Source organism: Salminus brasiliensis, chromosome 7 (genome assembly GCF_030463535.1).
Source record: "Salminus brasiliensis chromosome 7, fSalBra1.hap2, whole genome shotgun sequence".
In the NCBI taxonomy this organism is placed as follows: Eukaryota; Metazoa; Chordata; class Actinopteri; order Characiformes; family Bryconidae; genus Salminus; species Salminus brasiliensis.
The window spans coordinates 6,745,233-6,765,057 of NC_132884.1; the positions used below are offsets into that span (position 1 = coordinate 6,745,233).

The 19,825-nt window shown below is 42.7% G+C and overlaps 1 protein-coding gene across 3 annotated transcripts; it reads right to left on the reverse strand.

Moving 5' to 3' along the window:
- Positions 1-455: 455 nt before the first annotated feature.
- On the reverse strand, positions 456-19,582 carry gpr155b (G protein-coupled receptor 155b). Of its 3 annotated transcripts, none has more exons than XM_072683603.1 (17): positions 19,471-19,582; positions 16,416-16,886; positions 16,002-16,180; positions 14,542-14,762; positions 13,640-13,808; positions 12,895-13,050; positions 12,078-12,161; positions 10,362-10,482; positions 8,756-8,840; positions 8,476-8,566; positions 7,670-7,880; positions 6,782-6,847; positions 6,452-6,555; positions 5,660-5,755; positions 5,500-5,564; positions 5,166-5,303; positions 456-3,789 (listed from the first exon to the last, which is right to left on the reverse strand). In XM_072683603.1, the coding sequence occupies exons 2-17, from the start codon at positions 16,831-16,833 to the stop codon at positions 3,777-3,779; spliced, it is 2,217 nt and encodes a 738-aa protein (XP_072539704.1). In that variant the 5' UTR covers positions 16,834-16,886; positions 19,471-19,582; the 3' UTR covers positions 456-3,776. The 3 variants fall into 3 exon arrangements, with proteins under 3 accessions (XP_072539704.1, XP_072539703.1, XP_072539705.1); XM_072683602.1 differs by having other exon boundaries at positions 456-3,845; XM_072683604.1 differs by lacking the exon at positions 6,782-6,847 and having other exon boundaries at positions 456-3,845.
- Between the last annotated feature and the right edge of the window lie 243 nt (positions 19,583-19,825).

Consider the following 19,825-nt stretch of genomic DNA (forward strand, 5'->3'; position numbering starts at 1 on the left):
TGTTTTATGGTTAGATGAGACAAAGATTGAGTTTTTTGGTGACAATAACCAGATTACCAAATTAGAATTTTTGGCATAGCCTCAAACCATTAGCTAGACAGTTAAAACATGGGTGTTTTAACAGGACAATGAAAATTGTGTTTCAACAGGACAGTGACCCTGATGATCTTTGCAAAATGCTGACCACAATCCTAACAACAATATGCGTGTCTGAAAGCCAGGTCTGTACCATTTAATTTAACTCTACCAGTACTTCCAAGAAGGGGGGGGTCAAACATCAAACTACAATTCTGGCAGGAGCTTGTTGATGGCTACCAAAAGTGTCTGGTCAAGGTGCAACGTCTTTATTGGAACATTATTTTTTAGGAATCAGTGTATTGTTTCGAAAAGTATCATGGCAGACATGAGCAAGATTGTCAATGTACATAAAATAAAATAAAAAGTAGGAAAAGCAGTTTTCTGCAGTGGGATATTTATTGCATATTTTCAGAAACAACTGAGTCAACATGAACAAATACATGTTAAATAAGGTCCCTGCTCATGGCTGAAACCTTTTATTCCACTTTTGAATGCAAGGTCATTTCAGTAAAACAACATACCATTCTTACTTGTGCAAACTGATATCCTAAAACTGATATTGTGCAGAGCCAGTTCTTGAATATCAAAGGAAACATGCAATAGCAGGCACAGAAATGGGGCTGCAAACTGGACAGCAGACAGCAGGGCTGGGGTCAGTTCATGAAGGGATCAAGTCATACTCAGCTCCAACAACTTGAACACAAATAGAACTAGGAAACGGACCTAAATAAACCACAAAAAGCAGATTGTCACTTTAAACCCAAACTGGCTTCCTGTAGTCTGAGTAGGTGGGAGAAATTTGACAATGATAACCAGAAACTGCATCATAAAGTACCTCATAAATAATGTCACAATGCATACCTCCTTATAAACTTAATAACACCATACTCATATACTTGTAACATCTCATCACAGCTAGACACAATAAATGTTCAAGAGTGCAATCATAGTCTGAGCACATTTCACCAATAACAGAGCACCAGACTTTGCAGTCTTTTTTTCCACAAGATCAAATACACAACATCTGTACATTTTGCCTCTTATATGGTTTTCAAGAAGATAATTTCATCTGCTCTAACCCTCAGAGACCCTACAGCACCACTATGACCACTATCAATCCTGTCATCTTCATTACTGCCCTTCTTTCCCCAATATTCACATATTTGTGTGGCTTTATGAACCAAAATCAGACAGAACTGACCATTTAACTTCTTGTTATCCCTTTTGTTGTACTGCGCTTTTCAGACTGATATGAAAATGACCGCTGTTCTAATTGGCTCCCATACAGGACAGCAGTACATGCTAAAACACTCAATACAATTTTCAATACAAAAGTACGCCAAGTTCGGACTGGTGTACTTGGTAGTACTGACTTGGCAACAACAGCCTAGTGCATAATGCATTCTGGGATATCTCGGGAATTTGGACTGTACTTGGCTAGATGTGAACTTTTGAATGGAGCAGTACTTAGGCTGCAACTAATGACAAGTCAACAGGAACTTCAGACAGGTGCGCAGGTTGGGAATCGGCCCTTGTATCTGCAGTGTGAATGGGTGGGGCCAAACTATTGTAGGCTGAATGAACTGATATACAGTAAATGTTTTTTTTTTTTTTGTAACTTCAAAACAGGAAAGGAACTAGGGGAGCGAATGGCACCTCTTGAAACGTAAAAGGGTTTAACTACTAGATCAAATATTTAGATAACAGATTTTTCTGTGACATGAGCCCTTTAATACTCTGAATTGTACAGCTTGGCCCAAACTCATGATTCATTCTTCAGTCCCTACATATGTAGTGATTCAAAAGAATAAATAAATAGATAGATAAATAATATAAATTTTTGTAGGGTTGTGGTGCCACCAGTACAGATTGCAATATTGCACAGGTAAGAGGGAAGAATGGATTTGGCAAATAAGACCCCAGCAAATTATGGATGCAAATGTCAAACCATCTGTTTTCAGGCTGGAGATCCAAAACACACTTCAAAATCCACCACGGACTCCCAAAAGAGATGCAAAGTTAAGCTTTTGGAATGAAACTCACACAGTCCCCCGACCCAAATATCATAGACCTGTTTGTGAATAGACCTTAAACAAGTGCGTGCAAGACGACCAAAGAACAGACTTATTGAAAGTGAGGAGAACATTCACACTCCCAAGAAATTAGGATTTCTGCGAAAGGAGGTGTTAATCCTCCTGATTGTGTAAGATGCCAAACTCAGGGTTCCCACTCTTTTTAGAAAAACACTTTCCAGTTTCCAGGACATACATCAAACAAGAGTAATTAGACCTCTCAGTATAAACTGTTTTTACACATACAGTTACTGGATGTTCTTTTTAACACCTATTACTATACAGAATCTTTAAAAAAAAAAAAAAAAAAAGGAAATCCCTCTGAAAATCATTTGATGATAAATAGGGCATCAGTGGCTAATTATGGAATCTCACAGGCCTAACATCTCAACTTTTCCATGATCTTACAAGCAATCCCAGGACATTTTTGTAACTATTTTCTAATTTCTTAAAGAGTTTCCATGACTGGAAAAAGAGTCTCAATTTCCAGGTTTTCCAGATTTCCCAGGATGCGTGGGAACCCTCAAACGTTTTGCACAGGTCACATTGCTGAAAATTATTAAAATGTTATGAAGGACCAATTAAATGTTTTATGTTTGATTAGCTACAGAGGCTGTGTTACTTCAAACTACTACAAATGTGACAAAATGTAGTCTTTGGCCAAGGGTGTCTAAAATTTCTGTATGTTGTTTGAGAGTATATAAAGAGTATATAGACTCTTTATGGTAAGTGGCTTCCAAAGAGCAAGAAAACAAGAAACCAGGTCACTCTAGGGTCTCTGAGAGTTAAAGGCCAGTTCTTATAAGCATTTAGTGTTAAATAATATGAGGTCTGTTAGCTGGAGAAATGTCTGAATCTGAATACTTCTAGTGTAAATGTCTTGTTCTATTGGCAGACAACACATTATAGATTTAAAAGAAGACTTCAATTTAGTAAAAACATCTCGAAAAACAAGGCATCTCATCATCCAAATATTAGTTTTTTAACACTGCAGATTTCGTAGATGAACTGGTCATGAATGGTCAAGTTTTAAAATCAGATCTGATCCCAACCCTGCCACACAGAAAATACAGCAACTCTCAGCAGATATTTCAAACATAATATTGTCCAGATCATATCTCTTTACAAACATTAGCTTTGTCCTTAACAAATCCATCAGACCTGTAGTCACAGATGATGCTGTTGTGCGATTTAGTAACTGAACATACAGTAAATGTAAAGGTATCGTCGTCACAAAGCCACAAAGGTTCACATAGGTTCAAGTTGCCTGCCCTCTGCAGACCGTGGGGGAAGGTGAGTGTAACTGAAAGGAGATACAAAGACAGACCTGATTCCCTGTTAAGTTTGGCATGCCGTGCAACAGAATTCAAGTAGCACAATTTCCAGAGTTGGACAAAACAGCGGTTCGATTCACAGTCGAGTTCTGCTCAGTGGCTTCGGACCGGTCACATAAATCAAGTGACATCACGCAGCATTTGGGGGTCCTCTGCTTCCATCGTCCAAAAGGCATGACCACTGGTCTAGTCACAGGTATCCAGCTTGAGATGCTAAAAGAGCAAGGCCACACCACTGTTCTTGACCACACCCATCCCACAGCAGCCAATTCACCAGCTTGTTGCCCAAGAATCAACCAGCGCACCTGTCAATCAAAGCAAGGATTCACCCACTGGTCCTGAGAGAGATTCAGATGATCCACTGAGAGTGCAAGGGAAAGAGAAGAAAGGGGGGAAAAAGGAAACAACACAGAGAAAAAAAAGACAAGACAAAAAGGACAAGAACACACAGGAGAGGTGTGTTATAAAGTTCATGCAATAGGTGCAAGTGAAAGAAAGGAAATGCATTATTATTATTATTATTTTAAAATTAGCATATCATGACATGGTCTCTGGTCTCAGGAGTGAGAGTCCAAGTTTAGTCTTGGGTCTCTGAGGTCCAAGCTGAGTGTTGAGTCTGAGTGAGATCCTAAGTTGTCTTAAGTCTCTAATGTGAGAGTCTGAATTAAATGTTGAATCATTAAGGTGCAAGTCCAAGTCTAGGCATGCACAGATCTGATATTAGGGAACCGATCCTTTCACTTTAATTTGTTTGTGTGAATCTGCACTAAATGTACAAATAAATAAATGTACATTTATATATGTGTGTTAATTTGTTATATTAAGTAATGTTTAAGGCAATCCTGATGCCTTAAGTCTCTCCCACATATGGTGAGGTGTACGGTTTATTAATTAATTAGTTTATTAATGGTATCAGATTGGTATTGGGTATCGACGGATATGCAAAGTTTATGTATCATATCGGTATCGAAACTGAAAAAGCCAGATCAGTGCATCCCTATCCAAGTCAAGCCTTGAATCTCTGAGGTTAGAGTCTGATCAAGCCTCTAGAGTCCAAGTTGAGTCACAAGTCTCTAGATAGCTTCAGTCACTGAGGAGAGAGTCTGAGTTACGCCTTGAGTGTATGAGGTGCGAGTCATAGTTGAGTGTTGAGCCTGAGTGAGAGTCTAAGTTGAGTCTCTTGAGTCTTGAGTTTCGGGAATACATGGCTACACTGAAACTCAAGTTTCTGGACTGTAAGTTAAGTCTCCAGTCTCTGGGGTGCGAATCAGAGACGAGTCTTGAGTCTCTGGGAGGAGAATCCGAGTTAAGTCTCGAGCCTCTGGAATACATGTCCAAGTTAAATCTCTCCTTTAGTTTCTGGACGGTAAGCCAGTAAGTCAAGTCGAGAGTCTCAGGGATGAGAATCCGTGTTGAGCCCCAAATCTAGGGTGAGCATCCTACTCGAGTCGGGTGACATGACAACATTTTCTCCCAACCATTACAACCTTTATCTTTATTATAAACTAATTATGACTTATGATAAACACAAGGATGCATTCTCTGTAAACATACCACACCTCCTGAAACACACACACACACACACACACACACACACACACACACACACACACACACACACACACACACACACACACACACACACAGTGTTGAATTCACATGTTAACACCCACAAACAAACCTTCTCTTGTGCACAATGTCCTGCACACACTGATTTTTGTGGTAGCGGACAAACTGTGTGCAGGTCAGTCGAATCTCTTCAGGAACAGCGGCTGGACCACAGTTCTCTTCCTGACCTCCAACCCAAAGTGCTGCCAGCCTGCGCACACACACACACACACACACACACACACACACACACACACACACACACACACACACACACACACACACACACACACACACACACACCACCAACAGTTTAACACACATAGGCCATGTAGGCCATTAAGGATCTAAACACTGCACATGTTTTGCTTTGACAAACATGACCCTCCTTTTTCCTGAACACTTACCTCTTTTTGAATGGCAAGATGATGAGATGCTCATCCAGCCCAAATATCCCAAACGAAATCAAACCCTGATGGACGGAGTTCATATTACTTACAAAAACCTTGTGCAGTTATGCAGGTGTGTTTTCAGTATCTGTATGCGTTTAGGTTTGTTTCTCCATACCTGTCCATAATTGGCCACGGCACAGAAGAACTGCAACTCGAGGTAAAGGCGTCCAGGATCTGCATTTAAAAGCCACCAAAGACAGCTGGATAGGTTCTGACCATGAGGGACACAACAACAGTTGTTAAAAAATATCTCCCAAATAAGTCATTATTTCCTCCTATCACACAATTCTACCAGTGCTGAAGGCTGAAGGATGTATCTTCATGTCACAACTTCCACTAATGCAACGTCACTGGACATGCAGTTAGAATAGAATACACTAATAGTCCAAATGCTTGTGGACGTTCCTTCAAATAAACCCATTGCTGACACAGATGTGCAAATTTCACACACACACAGCTTGTTTCGTCCCTGTAGAGAAGTTCTGCCAATAGAATAGGACTCTCTGGAGATTATAAACATGCCAATGCCAGCATGGCTAGAGGGGTATAAAGCCCCCAAAGCATTGAGCTGTGGAGCAGTGGAGAACTGTGTTTTCTGGAATGATGGTTGGTGCTCCATCCAATACTTTTGGGATGAGTTGGGGATGAGGTGGGGTGGTGATCATTCAACAACCTGAGCTCACTAACACTCTTGCCACTGAATGCAAACAAATCCTCACAGCCACGCTCCAAAATCTAGTAGAAAGAATATTAGAGACAGTTACTCCAACAAAAGCAGGATAAACTCTTTTTTTAAAACCATTGTTTTTGGAAGAAAGAGTGAAAGAACAGGTGTCCCAATACTTTTATCTACTTCTGTGTGGTAGATTAGTTGTGTGTGTGTGTGTGGGCACACAAAAAGACCCACCGCTACCAGGCTGACGATAAGCAGCAGACATAGCAGCACATGCCGAGCCACTTGCCTCTCCTCCTGCACACGAACACAGCTCGACGCTTCACACAGTGCTGCACCTGCAGGAAACAACACACTTACTACATACACACACACCCCAAAACACTGCACAGCATAACACCACCTGCAAGGCAGATTACAGTAACTGTACATACACACACCAAATACATCATGAAATCCCCCTCCCCACACACACACACATTTGTCAGCGAATAAACAAACATATACACACAAAAATGTCTGCAGCACATCTCTGATCAGTGACTGCACTTGTGTTTTCCTTGCCTGATGGTGGTGCTGGTGAGTCATTCAGATGGTCAGCTATCATATCAGGCATGGGGTCACTATGATCTGAGACCAACACAGATGAGACAGGTTTAACACAGAAGACAACATATTTAACAGCGCCACGGTCTCAGTGTTCAAAGGAATAGCCTGAAGGAAAATCAAACTGTTACACCGTTTACTAGGGGTGTAAGGGAATATCGATATATCAAAGTATCGAAATATTATGTTTTACAACACTGTATTAATTTTCAAATTTTTTTTTCTATAAATTGCATCCGATTTTTCACCTATTTCTTTCCCAATTTGGACTGCCAATTACCCAACCCGTACGTCTGCTCCCCCCATCGTATGCAATGCCTCCGCTTCACAATATATTATATCGTAAGTCCCGTATCATGATACTTATATCGCCAGATTCTTACCATTACACAGCCCCACTATTTTCTTGTTGGTGTAGTCTATTAGACAAGGCATTGTTGAATGTCCAAAGTCAGACATTAATGTAGCTATGGAAACTTCTACACACTTCACAGATGAGGACACTACAAGGACAAAAGTATTGAGATACCTGCTCATTTATTGTTCCTTCCAAAATCAAGAATATTCTGTTGGAGTAACCGTCTCTACTGTCCAGGGAAGGCATTCTATTAGATATTGGAGCATAGCTGGGAGGATTTGATTGCATTCAGCAACAGAGTGTTAGCGAGGTCAGGATGTTGGATGTTCACCACCTTATCCCAAACTCTACTACCAGCAGATCATAATTAGGATGAATTCAAATGTCTGCATGTCATTAGGTGCATTTGGGAAAAAATGTGGGAATTCGATTTTTTACCAAACTATTCCTTTAACACAGGCAAAAACACATTAACAGATGTAGGATACCTCTATTCAGACTGCCATGCGATGTTGCCCTCTCAGCAGAGTTCTGATTCTCTGGCTGAAGGGGGCTTCTCACGTCCTCTGTGGTGCTTGACATGGAGCTCTGCTCCAGGGCCTGGTAACTCTGCTCCTCCTGAGAGCCCTGACTCAGTCCCAGCAGAGACACTCCACCCAGTACTATACTACTGCTCAACACGGCCAGACTGCTCACAATCTGACAGAGAGACAGAGGGAGAGACACATTATAAAAGACGTCCCCCATTTAATCAGCAGCAGTGGAAATGTAAGGCCTTGGACTTTATTTAGTATTTTAGGCTATGGCTTGTTTACAGTTATTGTTAGGAAAGGCCAAGGGATGCAAATTTCTTTATAAAGCTTTATAAATTCTCTGACTCATCAAACCTTGTCCCAGCCACAGGCTCCTCTAAGGAGCTGTCTAGCACTGTGAAAATGACAATAATTGATGCCCATGAAACAGGAGAAGGCTAGAAGAAAACGGCCAGGCCTTTTCTGGTAGCCGATTTCTCAACTCCTAATATAATTAGGAAATGGCAGTTAATGCCAGGTTCACACTAAACGATTTTGGCCTTGGTTTTTCAAGTCGACGACCATTTTTTATACACAAATAAGTGTTTGCTCAGGCTACTGGCTTGGCAGCTATGTGTAAACTGCTGAAAGGTGTGATCACGGAGTTCACAGAGTGATCTGTGATGCCTTTTAAGCCCCCAATAAATACCTTGCAGGTTTCATATCTAGACCTGTCAGTGTGAGTGTGGACTTTATTTAGAGCTGTTGGGGATATAACTTACTTGCCACTTTCCGTAGAAGAAGGCGGAGTCAGTCGTGTCACTCACTCTCTCACTCACCATAAGCAACACGCCCATAATCAGAAAGGGAACCCTGAAACACACAGGCCCAGACTACTGTTTGATTAACTAATCGATCGAAGCTGTCTTATTGCCACACAATAAGACAGCTTACAACGTCTTCTGTGTTTCTCTTTAGAGCACAACATACACAAACACACACACAAACACACACACACACAAACACACACACAAACACACACACAAACACACTCTCTCTTACCCCCAGCCGAAGAGGATAAAGATGACGGGTCGAACTTTAAGCTGTTCGTTCTTCTTCAGCAAAGCCAGAGAGAACGCCAACAGACCTAGAACACAACACACAATCTACACAGCTACACAACACAGCACAGACTGATCACAAGCCCACACAATACAGAACCAACCGTCATAATCAGTGTGTGAGGAGAAGTGTGTGTATTATGTATCGGTGATGTACTGTATGTGTCCGAAATGAGACATACATTGTATGGGCAAAAGTTTTGGGACACTCATTCATTGTTTCTTTTTAAATCTAAGGTATTAAAAACAGTCTCTGCTCCATTAAACCACATTTCAGTGAATACTTTAAATAGCCAAAAAAAAAATCATGTTAGAGGACGAATGTGCGGAGATGGTGCTTAGTCAGGAGCGTGCAGAAGAAGTAAAAAGCCAATCAGAGGCTTTTCTGCTTCGGATGAGAACATTAACATTTGGAAGGTCGCCGCCCACCGTAACCAAAGAAGAGGGAAAATCTCATCATCAGCTGAGGCGGAGTTTACAGACTGACAGACTGAACTTTTACAAAAGAATACTTCCGTTCCCAGGAGTGCCTCAGCTTCAGCGAGGCATAATAAAGGGCAGTGAATCAGAACAGAGCTCATTAATCTTATATCCATCATAAAAGGTACATTAACAAACTGTTTAATTCTAAGGGATAAAGAAATGTTGGAAAATGGCAGTGTAAAAATTATTTTTGGAACATGAATGTAGGATAGGAGCTCTTTCATGGCCAGTTATACCATTTGTATACCACCTGTTAACCAAAAGGCTCTTTTTAATCTGATAAATTAATCCTCAAACCTTGTCCCAGCAATCAGCAACTTTGTGATGCCCACAAAGCAGGAGAAGGCTAGAAGCAAATAGCAAAGCCTTTTCAGGTAGCTGTTCTTCAATTCATAATGTAATAAGGAAGTGGTAGTTAATGCCAGGTTCAAGCTACATGATTTTAGCCTAGATTTTCGAGTCAAGGAGACAAATGTTCCTCATCCAGTGCTCTGTACTGTCTTGGCTTTTATGAGTGAACTGCTGAAAGGTGCGTTTCCAGAGCTTCCAGAGAGATCAACAATGACTTGCAAGCCCTTTAATTAGAGTTGTTAGGGCTATGACTTGTTTACAGTCATTGATAGAAAATGCCAAGGACTGCAAATGCAAAGCCTTTTGAAAACTGATTCCCACATGGATGTTTATACTGTCTGCAATCAGTGAGGCCTTAAAGAAGATAATGATGTGCTTCAGAGGGACCCAATTTTCTTTTTAATAACTGCATGTAATAAAGGGTCCACAAGGGTGCATAAGTGTCACCTGCATATCTCGTTTCCGCTCTGATGTTGCAAGACATTTATAGCGAACAGTAAAATGGCACACATGCATCTTCTGTCCCTTAATAATCTTAAAAAGCTCATTAAAAATTCCAGGGTCATTTATCAATGGTTTTATTTCTATAGCACAATTTTAAACCTAATAAGAAATATGCAAGCCTAAAATTGTTAATTGGGCATTTAAAGGGGAAACCAGGTGGTAATGGTCACACAGTGTTGTTAAATGTATTGACCTTATGAGTGTGTTACCTGTCCAGAGATAAGTGCTGTAAAGAGACCCGTAGAGAAGGGTGAAGGTGAGGATCTGTGCCAGCACACTGTCCTGCTTAACTACAAACTTCCACAAGATCATTGACACGCACACCAAAAGCTGCAAGAGAAAAGTCACACACACACACACACACACACACACACACACACACACACACACACACACACACACACACACACACACACACACACACACACACACACAGGTTTGGGCATCCCTTGTCAAATGACATTTCTTTGATTTTCTAACTGAAAATAAGTTAAAATTAAATATCAAATGTGTTTGTCTGTGTATATATATATTAAATATAAAAAATGCAATATGACATATTTAGTCATGGATGATCAGTTATCGTTCTTAAGTCATGTTGCAAACGTAACTCGATCCTGCAGATTTCTCCTGTACAACATCCAGAGAATTCGACCCTTCCTCTCTAGAGAGACCACCCAGGTGCTCGTTCAGTCTCTCGTCACTTCAAGACTACTGTAACTCTCTTCTGGCTGGTTTCCCTCTGCACACCATCAGGCCCCTGCAACTCATCCAGAATGCAGCGGCACGGGTCGTCTTCAACGTTCCTAAATTCAGCCATGTCACTCCACTGCTGCGTTCTCTCTTCACTGGCTTCCTGTAGCTGCCTGCATCAGATTCAGAACCCTGACGCTGGCCTACAAAGCCAAGAACCATAGGACCAGCCCCTCCATATTTGATGGCAATGGTCAAAAGCTGATCCGCACCATGAGCCCTTCGAGCTTCAAGTACGGCTCGGCTTGACCCGCCATCCCTCAAAATCCGCGGAAGACAAGCGTCCAGGCTTTTTTCTGCCCTGGCACCAAAGTGGTGGAACGAGCTTCCCCTGGGTGTCCGAACGGCCGAGACGCTCGCTGTCTTCAAACCCAGACTGAAGACCCTCCTCTTCAGAGAGTACTTGGACGATTAGAGTACTATGGTCACCTTACTGTCTTGTGCTTAGTAATGTCTAAAGCTTAGAGGTATCTTTGAACTATTAGTCTATTCTAACTAGCTGAGGTTTTTCTTGGGTAAATAGCAAAAGCACTTTGTAAATGCTCTGCTAAATGCCTTAAATGTAAATGTAAATATTTAAAGCAGCATTGTGTAGCATTTTAACCTTAAAATAACAACTTCAAAATAACGTTGATGCTCCACTGACTTGTCATAGAGAGAGTAGCACTGCTACGGTTGCTACTCCGGGCTCGGCATACTGCTAACTGCACTATGTGAATCAGGCAGGGCTAATGCTCGTAAGACTTGCATAACGCTGCATAACTCCAAGTTGTGTCAAATCCTGTAATATTCCTCTACTGCTACAGTCCACATGCTTCCTTCACTTGGTTGGTGATGGTGATGGTTCTGTATCTGTCAGAGTGACAAACGCATGTGAAAAGCACATGGCTCAAAGTGTGAATTACACTTCCTGGCTGTAGGGAGAGCCCAGGAGTAAGAAATACCAATTCTCACACACTGCTGCTTTAATGTGGCATGATGTACTTTTGCACACTCCACATTTAATGTATTTAATATTTGGCCAATAAGTGAAATTAATATATTAAACACTAATTATGATTTATAATATGTTATTTAGCGTGTTTCTGTAGAAGATGCACACTTATTTACACTTAACAAATGTGGTATTGCAAGAAAGGAAAAGGTTGTTCCTAGGCTGTGCAAGGACCCACCTGAGCAAGGAAAAGGTTTGTTGAAAACATATGAGGCAGCCTCTTGAACTTTTTGCTCAGCAGCATGACAGCAACGGTCCAAACCTATCATACAAACATAATTAGATCCACACAGACGAACAACAGGCAGCACTGTGCAAAAAGAGACCAAGCCTTTATTTATTTCATTTCCAGGAAAAAAAAAAAGTAGAAAATCTACAACTAAAAACTATATCAGATGCTTCAGTATTTAACAAGTCCACCTACACCTTTATTACAGCTCCCATCCTCGTCAGTAGACTCACATTCAGTTCTTCTGCAGAAATCTGCAGGGAGATCTTTCTAGTACTCCAAAACACATTCAAAGGCTTTGAGGTCTAGGGGTGGTCAGTCCGTTGTTCTGAAAACATCAGCAGCTGCAGCAGATTTCTGTTATCAAAGACTCTTTTTTGTTTCCTTCTCTCAAGAAGAGCTTCTTGATCAGCTCCGACATCCTTTCAGACCTACAGAGTTCATCAGTGTCATCTTCTCACAGTGGAAGGATGAAAACAAACACCTGTTGATGTTTTCAGATCTAAAGCGAGAGTTTCTCAAAGATAATAGTCTGCTGGTTATCTGATGGAACCGTTTTGGTGGTCCACCAAATCTTGCATGATCCCACTTTCTTTGCATCTTTAAATTTTTGAACTTCTATCAAAAATGGAAATGGGTTTATCTTTTTAAAAAAATTAATGACTGGAAATGAAATAAAGGAGGGGTGGCTGCACAGAACCGTACATACATCCAGGGTTCTTTGTAAAAAGCAATGCACTCACACAGCTGCACAGCATTCACTCACCAGGGCAATAAAGCTGATGATGCTGATGTTGAAGTTGACCTCCTGCAACTCTGAGATCAGGTGTGTGGCCTCCATCCAGGGAATGGTCAGTAACCATGCAGACAGGTACATGATGGGTGCAGAGAGTAAGGTGCTGATGACCATGCCGGAGGTCACCTACACACAAGTACACCCATACACATAAACATATCAGGAATTGTATTTTCCCATGAGGCGCAGGGTTCAAAGACATTGGTGAAATAGTGGTGCTGTAAAACCAGCTTAAGACAAAGTAAATTTGACAGAAATTGAATTTATCAGGAAGGGTGAAGGTCAAGTTTGCTAGGAAGGCAAATCAAATCTCCCAGTTGACTGAAAAATACCTTCTAGACTCTGAAGTGGTGGTGCACTGTTCTACTGTGACAAATGCATGTGAAAAGCACATATCTCAAAGTGTGAATTAAACTTTCTGACTGCAGGGGAGCCCCTTTTTTTTTTAGCTAATATGTTAAATAAATGATTATTCATTATTATGATATAGAATGTGTTATTTAATGTGTTTCTGTAGGGGATGTGCACACATTTACATTTGAAAATGAAGTATGTCAAGAAAGGATGAGGTTGTTCAAGGACTGAAAAAGACCTTCTGGCAGGTTGACACCTGCACAAATACCAACTTCATGGAGACATTGAGAAAATCACCAAGAACCTATCGTTTGCAAAAACCTTTGCAATATGACAGTGTACGATTGTAAAATGTACTCACCACCTCCAGCTGCATGTTGTACTGGCTGGCGTAGATGGCCACGCTGGGTGCAGTGGGGAAGACGCCATAGAGGAAGGCATAATCAGAAAGGCTGCTGTGGTTTGTAGAACTGGAGTTACCTGCATCCAACAGCTCCAACATGTCCTTGCACATCAGTGGCATCACCAACCTAAAAAAAACACACACACACACACACAAATGTATTTACCATAAACTGTTCATACAGTGTAAAGAGCAGCTAGTAATCTTTAAATACAATAAGAAAATACACTAAATGGACAAAAGTATTGGGACACCTGCTCATTTATTGTTTCTTGATGGAGTTTTGTTGTCTCTACTGTCCAAGAAACGATTTCTACTAGATTTTACTAGAGCACTGCTGAGAGGATTTGACTGCATTCATTGACAAGAGTGTTAGTGAGGTCAGGATGTTGGATGTTGTCATTCCTCAAAAAGTATCATCATTCCAGAGAACACAGTTATCCACTGCTCCACAGCTCAATGCTGGCAGCCTTTATACTCCTCTAGCCCACACCTGGCATGTTTATCTGCTCCGGACAGTCCTAATCAATTGGCAATTCTTCTCTACATGGACTAGACAAGCTATATGTGTGGTTTTATTTTTGCATTTGCACATCTGTGTCAACAATGGGTGCAACTTAAAGTAGCTGAATGCATTTATTAGAAGGGGTGTCCACAAACTTTTGGACATATAGTGTAATGATAATTGTTAGTGAAGTAAAAAAGTTTTCTTGTGGTACTGATCAGTTTGTGATTTCACTGATGCATGGTGTCACTTACAACAGAATAACAGAAGTGTACTGAAGATATAACTTAAGACTAGAAACACACACACTCACACTCACACTCACACTCACACTCACACTCACACTCACACTCACAGTTTAGCTGTGATGAGCAGTATGAGGGTGACCCCGGTGGAGCGGGTGAGCTTATGCATCTGCCCCACCATCGTCAATCCCAGGTAAAAGAGTGCCGCTCCTCCAAACGAGTCGGCCAGTCCATCCACAAACTCTCCTAGCAATGCAGGGACACGCCCACCAAACAGGAAGTGGCAGACAATCCCAACCATGACCATGAAGACAACAGGGTTCTTAAAGACCTGTAGAGTGGACAGAGCACATAACTACAATGAATGAGCGAACAGTGTATGGGACAAAATCAGTGGTCATCATTTTTAGGTTTGACTTTGTAATCCATATTAAACTTTAAAACCTTGACCTTCATATGCAGAGCCAAGTGTTTACAAGCAGGGAAATCCTAAAAGCCTGCAGAGTGTCGGGTCACCACAGTTTGAACTGAGAGTCAAAAGTTAGCTAGATAGCTCCATAGCTCTATTGTAATACTACAGAAACAAGTGTTCACAAGTATGCCCTGTTCACTATAAAGTGCACTACTTTGGGGTTCTACAATTTGTAGTGTTGTCTAAAAAAACATAGTGCTGAAATCCCACAATGCACTGTAATATACAGTGTACAAACGATATAGACTAAACAGACTAAACAGATTTATGTGCAGCTTCTCTGAGGAAGACTGACGGTCAGACTGTTTACGTAATGCACTCTGCTGTCAGAGTCGGCACAGCAGTGAGCTAACACACGAGGTGTCCGAAATCCCTAACTACCTGGTCGAAGCCCAATAACACAGCGCTCTATATAGTGTTCTGGAGTTTCACACGTAGGGAATAGTGAATAGGGCATCATTTTATGCTTCAGGGCTCCCCCTACTGTCATGAACACCGATCGTAAATTGTGCACCCCTTTGTAGAGATCTAGACCTGCATTTCTGGACAAGCTGAGTGATACAGAACAGTCGCTGATAGTGAAAGCAATATGTGGACTGAGGTTAGTGAATAAGAATTCAGGATTTTACACAAATATGCCTGGTGAGATGTCTCATGCAGTTCCAAAGTGTATCATCAGTGTACCATCAACATGATTCTGAAGCTATTTTTTTCCTCCCCAATTTTACAGAGCCAATTACCCAACCCACTCATTAGTACTCTCCCCAATTACAAGTAACGCTCCCAACACTTGTAGAGGGTGAGGACCGACACATGCCTCCTCAGACTCATACTTCTTTTTGAGAGGCCGCCGATGCAACGCCAGTTCTGAGGAGCCCATGCCACTGAAGTGATGTGGGGAGAGAAAGAGCTATCTTGCAACCTACCCAGAGAGAGCAAGGCCAATTGTGCTCTCCTGGGCTCCGGCTGCTGATGGCAGGCAGGATGACCCGGGATCCTCTGGTCATGGTGAAAAGTCTGCTGCAACACTGGACCCGTGGATGCAATTTTACCTTATTTAAAGACCCTGGATCTTAAAATACACACACACATACGTACCCGCAGCACAACAGTGGAGATGATGTGCAGTTTGCTGTGGCTGTGGTCAGGGTTTTGCCTCCAACGCTGGAGCTCACACAGGGCAAAGCCCACTGGGTTCAGCAGCATCAGAGACACCGGAGCCACCAAATAAAGATACTGCCCATAATCAGGGTGAGAACTGCGGTACAGAGCTTCCACTGAGAGGAGAAAGTGTAAGAGAGAGAGAGAGAGAACATGAGAGAGAGAGACACACATTTCTAACCATTTGTGTGTAAAAACAATGTACACAGAGCAGAATGAGAGAGGTGCAAGAGAACGGGTGAAAGAGGGACAAGAGCAAGAGAATGTGAGAGGAAAATGAGAAGCTAGAGAAGAGAGAGAGGGAGAGAGAGAGAGGAGAAAGTAAAGAGAGGTGTGTGTGGCTACACTCACCTATGGGATATCCCAGGGCGAAGTCGTTACTCTGCGTGGCGAATATGGAGAACAGCCCCGCTTTACTGTACCTGTTCTCCGGACCGGCCACCAGCAGCGTGAGCACACACACCAGCACAAACACACACACCTTTGCGATCAAAACACTCCACAGGAAGGACCACACTACGTCAGCAAACTGGAGCTGCACCATGTTCTTAAACAGGAGGGCGGGGAGAGCAAAGCAGGATACAAAACTGCCCAGGCCTTTCACCTGTCCGGCTCCGACCACGCCAGTGCGGCCGGCCACATAACCGCACAGGATGATCCCAAAACACTCCAGCAGCGCGGGGAAGAGCCTGTGGATGGACATGGCCGGAGCGGACAGAGGATTGTGGGTAACATTAAGGCCATGGATGGTGACATAATGACCTTCCATGATGGCATCAGACGGACGGACAGGAAGTTTCTCTAATAGTGAAGAGGAGAATTCTGCAGAGAAAAGGAGCCAGAATTACATCTCCACACAAACAAAAAATGTATGAGGAGGAAGACTAGCTCATGTCTCCTCCAACACATGTGAAGCCAGCCACCACCTCTTCTCCACCTTTTCACTCTCTTTGCAGCATCGATAGGCAGCCAGCATGCTCGGAGGAAAGCGAGCCTCCCCAGCTCCAACACAACCTCTAACAACAGCAGCTAGCCTGTGCTGACCAACATCACACTATGAGTGATGTAGGGAGGCAGTGCCATCAACTGAGAGAGTAAGGCCAATTGTGCTCTTTCAGACCCCAGCTTAAGATGGCAAGCAGCATGACCCGGGATTCGAACCAGGTTGTGCTCTCAGTCACTCCTCCAGAAGTCCAGAGTGTGTTTAATCAGTGAATAATTTAGCCAAAGGCTGTTGGAAGGAACCATAGGGTCGTGACAAACGCACAAGAAAATGACAAGTGTGGTGTGAGATTAGATTCTCATAACCACTGTGTGAGAGCTGCAGCCCTGGGGAGATGAGACTGCACTATTTCTGTAACGAAGTAAAGGAAGCGGATTAGAAACACAGTGTAACGCAACAGTGTTTAGTGTGTGTGTAAATCCTCACAGCATTCTGTGAGAGAAAGAGATACACAGAGGGTAGAGAGAGAGAGAGAGAGAGAGATACACAGAGGGTAGAGAGAGAGAGAGAGAGAGATACACAGAGGGTAGAGAGAGTGGAGAGAGAGATACACAGAGGGTAGAGAGAGTGGAGAGAGAGATACACAGAGGGTAGAGAGAGCGGAGAGAGAGATACACAGAGGGTAGAGAGAGCGGAGAGAGAGATACACAGAGGGTAGAGAGAGCGAGAGAGAGAGATACACAGAGGGTAGAGAGAGCGAGAGAGAGATACACAGAGGGTAGAGAGAGCGAGAGAGAGATACACAGAGGGTAGAGAGAGCGAGAGAGAGATACACAGAGGGTAGAGAGAGCGAGAGAGAGATACACAGAGGGTAGAGAGAGCGAGAGAGAGATACACAGAGGGTAGAGAGAGAGAGTGGAGAGATACACAGAAGGTAGAGAGAGATACACAGAGGGTAGAGAGAGATATACACAGAGGGTAGAGAGAGATACACAGAGGGTAGAGAGAGATATACACAGAGGGTAGAGAGAGATATACACAGAGGGTAGAGAGAGATATACAGAGGGTAGAGAGAGATACACAGAGGGTAGAGAGAGAGAGAGATACACAGAGGGTAGAGAGAGAGAGATATACAGAGGGTAGAGAGAGATACACAGAGGGTAGAGAGAGATATACACAGAGGGTAGAGAGAGATATACACAGAGGGTAGAGAGAGATATACACAGAGGGTAGAGAGAGATATACACAGAGGGTAGAGAGAGATATACACAGAGGGTAGAGAGAGATATATACAGAGGGTAGAGAGAGATATACAGAGGGTAGAAAGAGAGAGTGGAGAGACACAGAGGGTAGAGAGAGAGAGTGGAGAGATACACAGAGGGTAGAGAGAGAAAGAGATACACAGAGGGTAGAGAGAGATACACAGAGGGTAGAGAGAGATACACAGAGGGTAGAGAGAGATATACAGAGGGTAGAGAGAGATATACAGAGGGTAGAGAGAGATATACAGAGAGGGTAGAGAGAGATATACAGAGAGGGTAGAGAGAGAGAGTGGAGAGATACACAGAGGGTAGAGAGAGAAAGAGATACACAGAGGGTAGAGAGAGATACACAGAGGGTAGAGAGAGATATACAGAGGGTAGAGAGAGATATACAGAGAGGGTAGAGAGAGAGAGTGGAGAGATACACAGAGGGTAGAGAGAGATATACAGAGGGTAGAGAGAGATATACAGAGGGTAGAGAGAGATATACAGAGAGGGTAGAGAGAGAGAGTGGAGAGATACACAGAGGGTAGAGAGAGATACACAGAGGGTAGAGAGAGATACACAGAGGGTAGAGAGAGATACACAGAGGGTAGAGAGAGATATACAGAGAGGGTAGAGAGAGAGAGTGGAGAGATACACAGAGGGTAGAGAGAGATATACAGAGGGTAGAGAGAGAAAGAGATACACAGAGGGTAGAGAGAGATACACAGAGGGTAGAGAGAGATATACAGAGAGGGTAGAGAGAGAGAGTGGAGAGATACACAGAGGGTAGAGAGAGATATACAGAGGGTAGAGAGAGAAAGAGATACACAGAGGGTAGAGAAAGTGGAGAGATACATAGGATAGATAGAGAGAGAGAGAGATACACAGAGGGGAGAGAGAGAGGGGGGGGATCACCACCATATTTTAGACCCTCTGGGTCTCATGATTTATCAGACACTACTCTGCGTTCAGTCAAATCAAGGCTAATGTTACTCACCACTAACGTTAGTGTGTACTCTAGTACCCGGCGAGGCCACTCTATTGCTCTGTGCTACAACACCCCCCACCTCCCCCAACACACACACACAGAGCACAGCACGGTCCAGTCTCGCTCCAGCTGAGACCATCTCACCATCTCTCCCCTTTCAAAACACGAGCGCTCAGTTCTGTAAACCCGGAGCGCTCTCAGCCATGCGAACAGCTCGGGATACTCTACCGTCCGGAAGCAGAAACAGCTGTTCATCGCAGCATGAGTTCAACGCCCATGTCCGTCTTGTACATGTTTTCACTCTCTAATATCAGGACAGGCTGAAGCTCTCTGTCCGCCCTCACTGTCACTGAACGTCCGACTCTCGAACGAGTCGCTATTTTAACCGATTCACACGTCCAAACGAATCGTTTTTGGTTTCCTCTGTTTGACGTTTTTGTTTATATATTTCTATTAACATTTAAATAAGACCACCCCCATAATCACCTTTTTTTTAATGAACTGTGATCAGAGGATCATTAGCCATTATTTACGTGTTTCATTTCATTTCGTAAAAAATATGGTACTGTATATTTTACAGCAC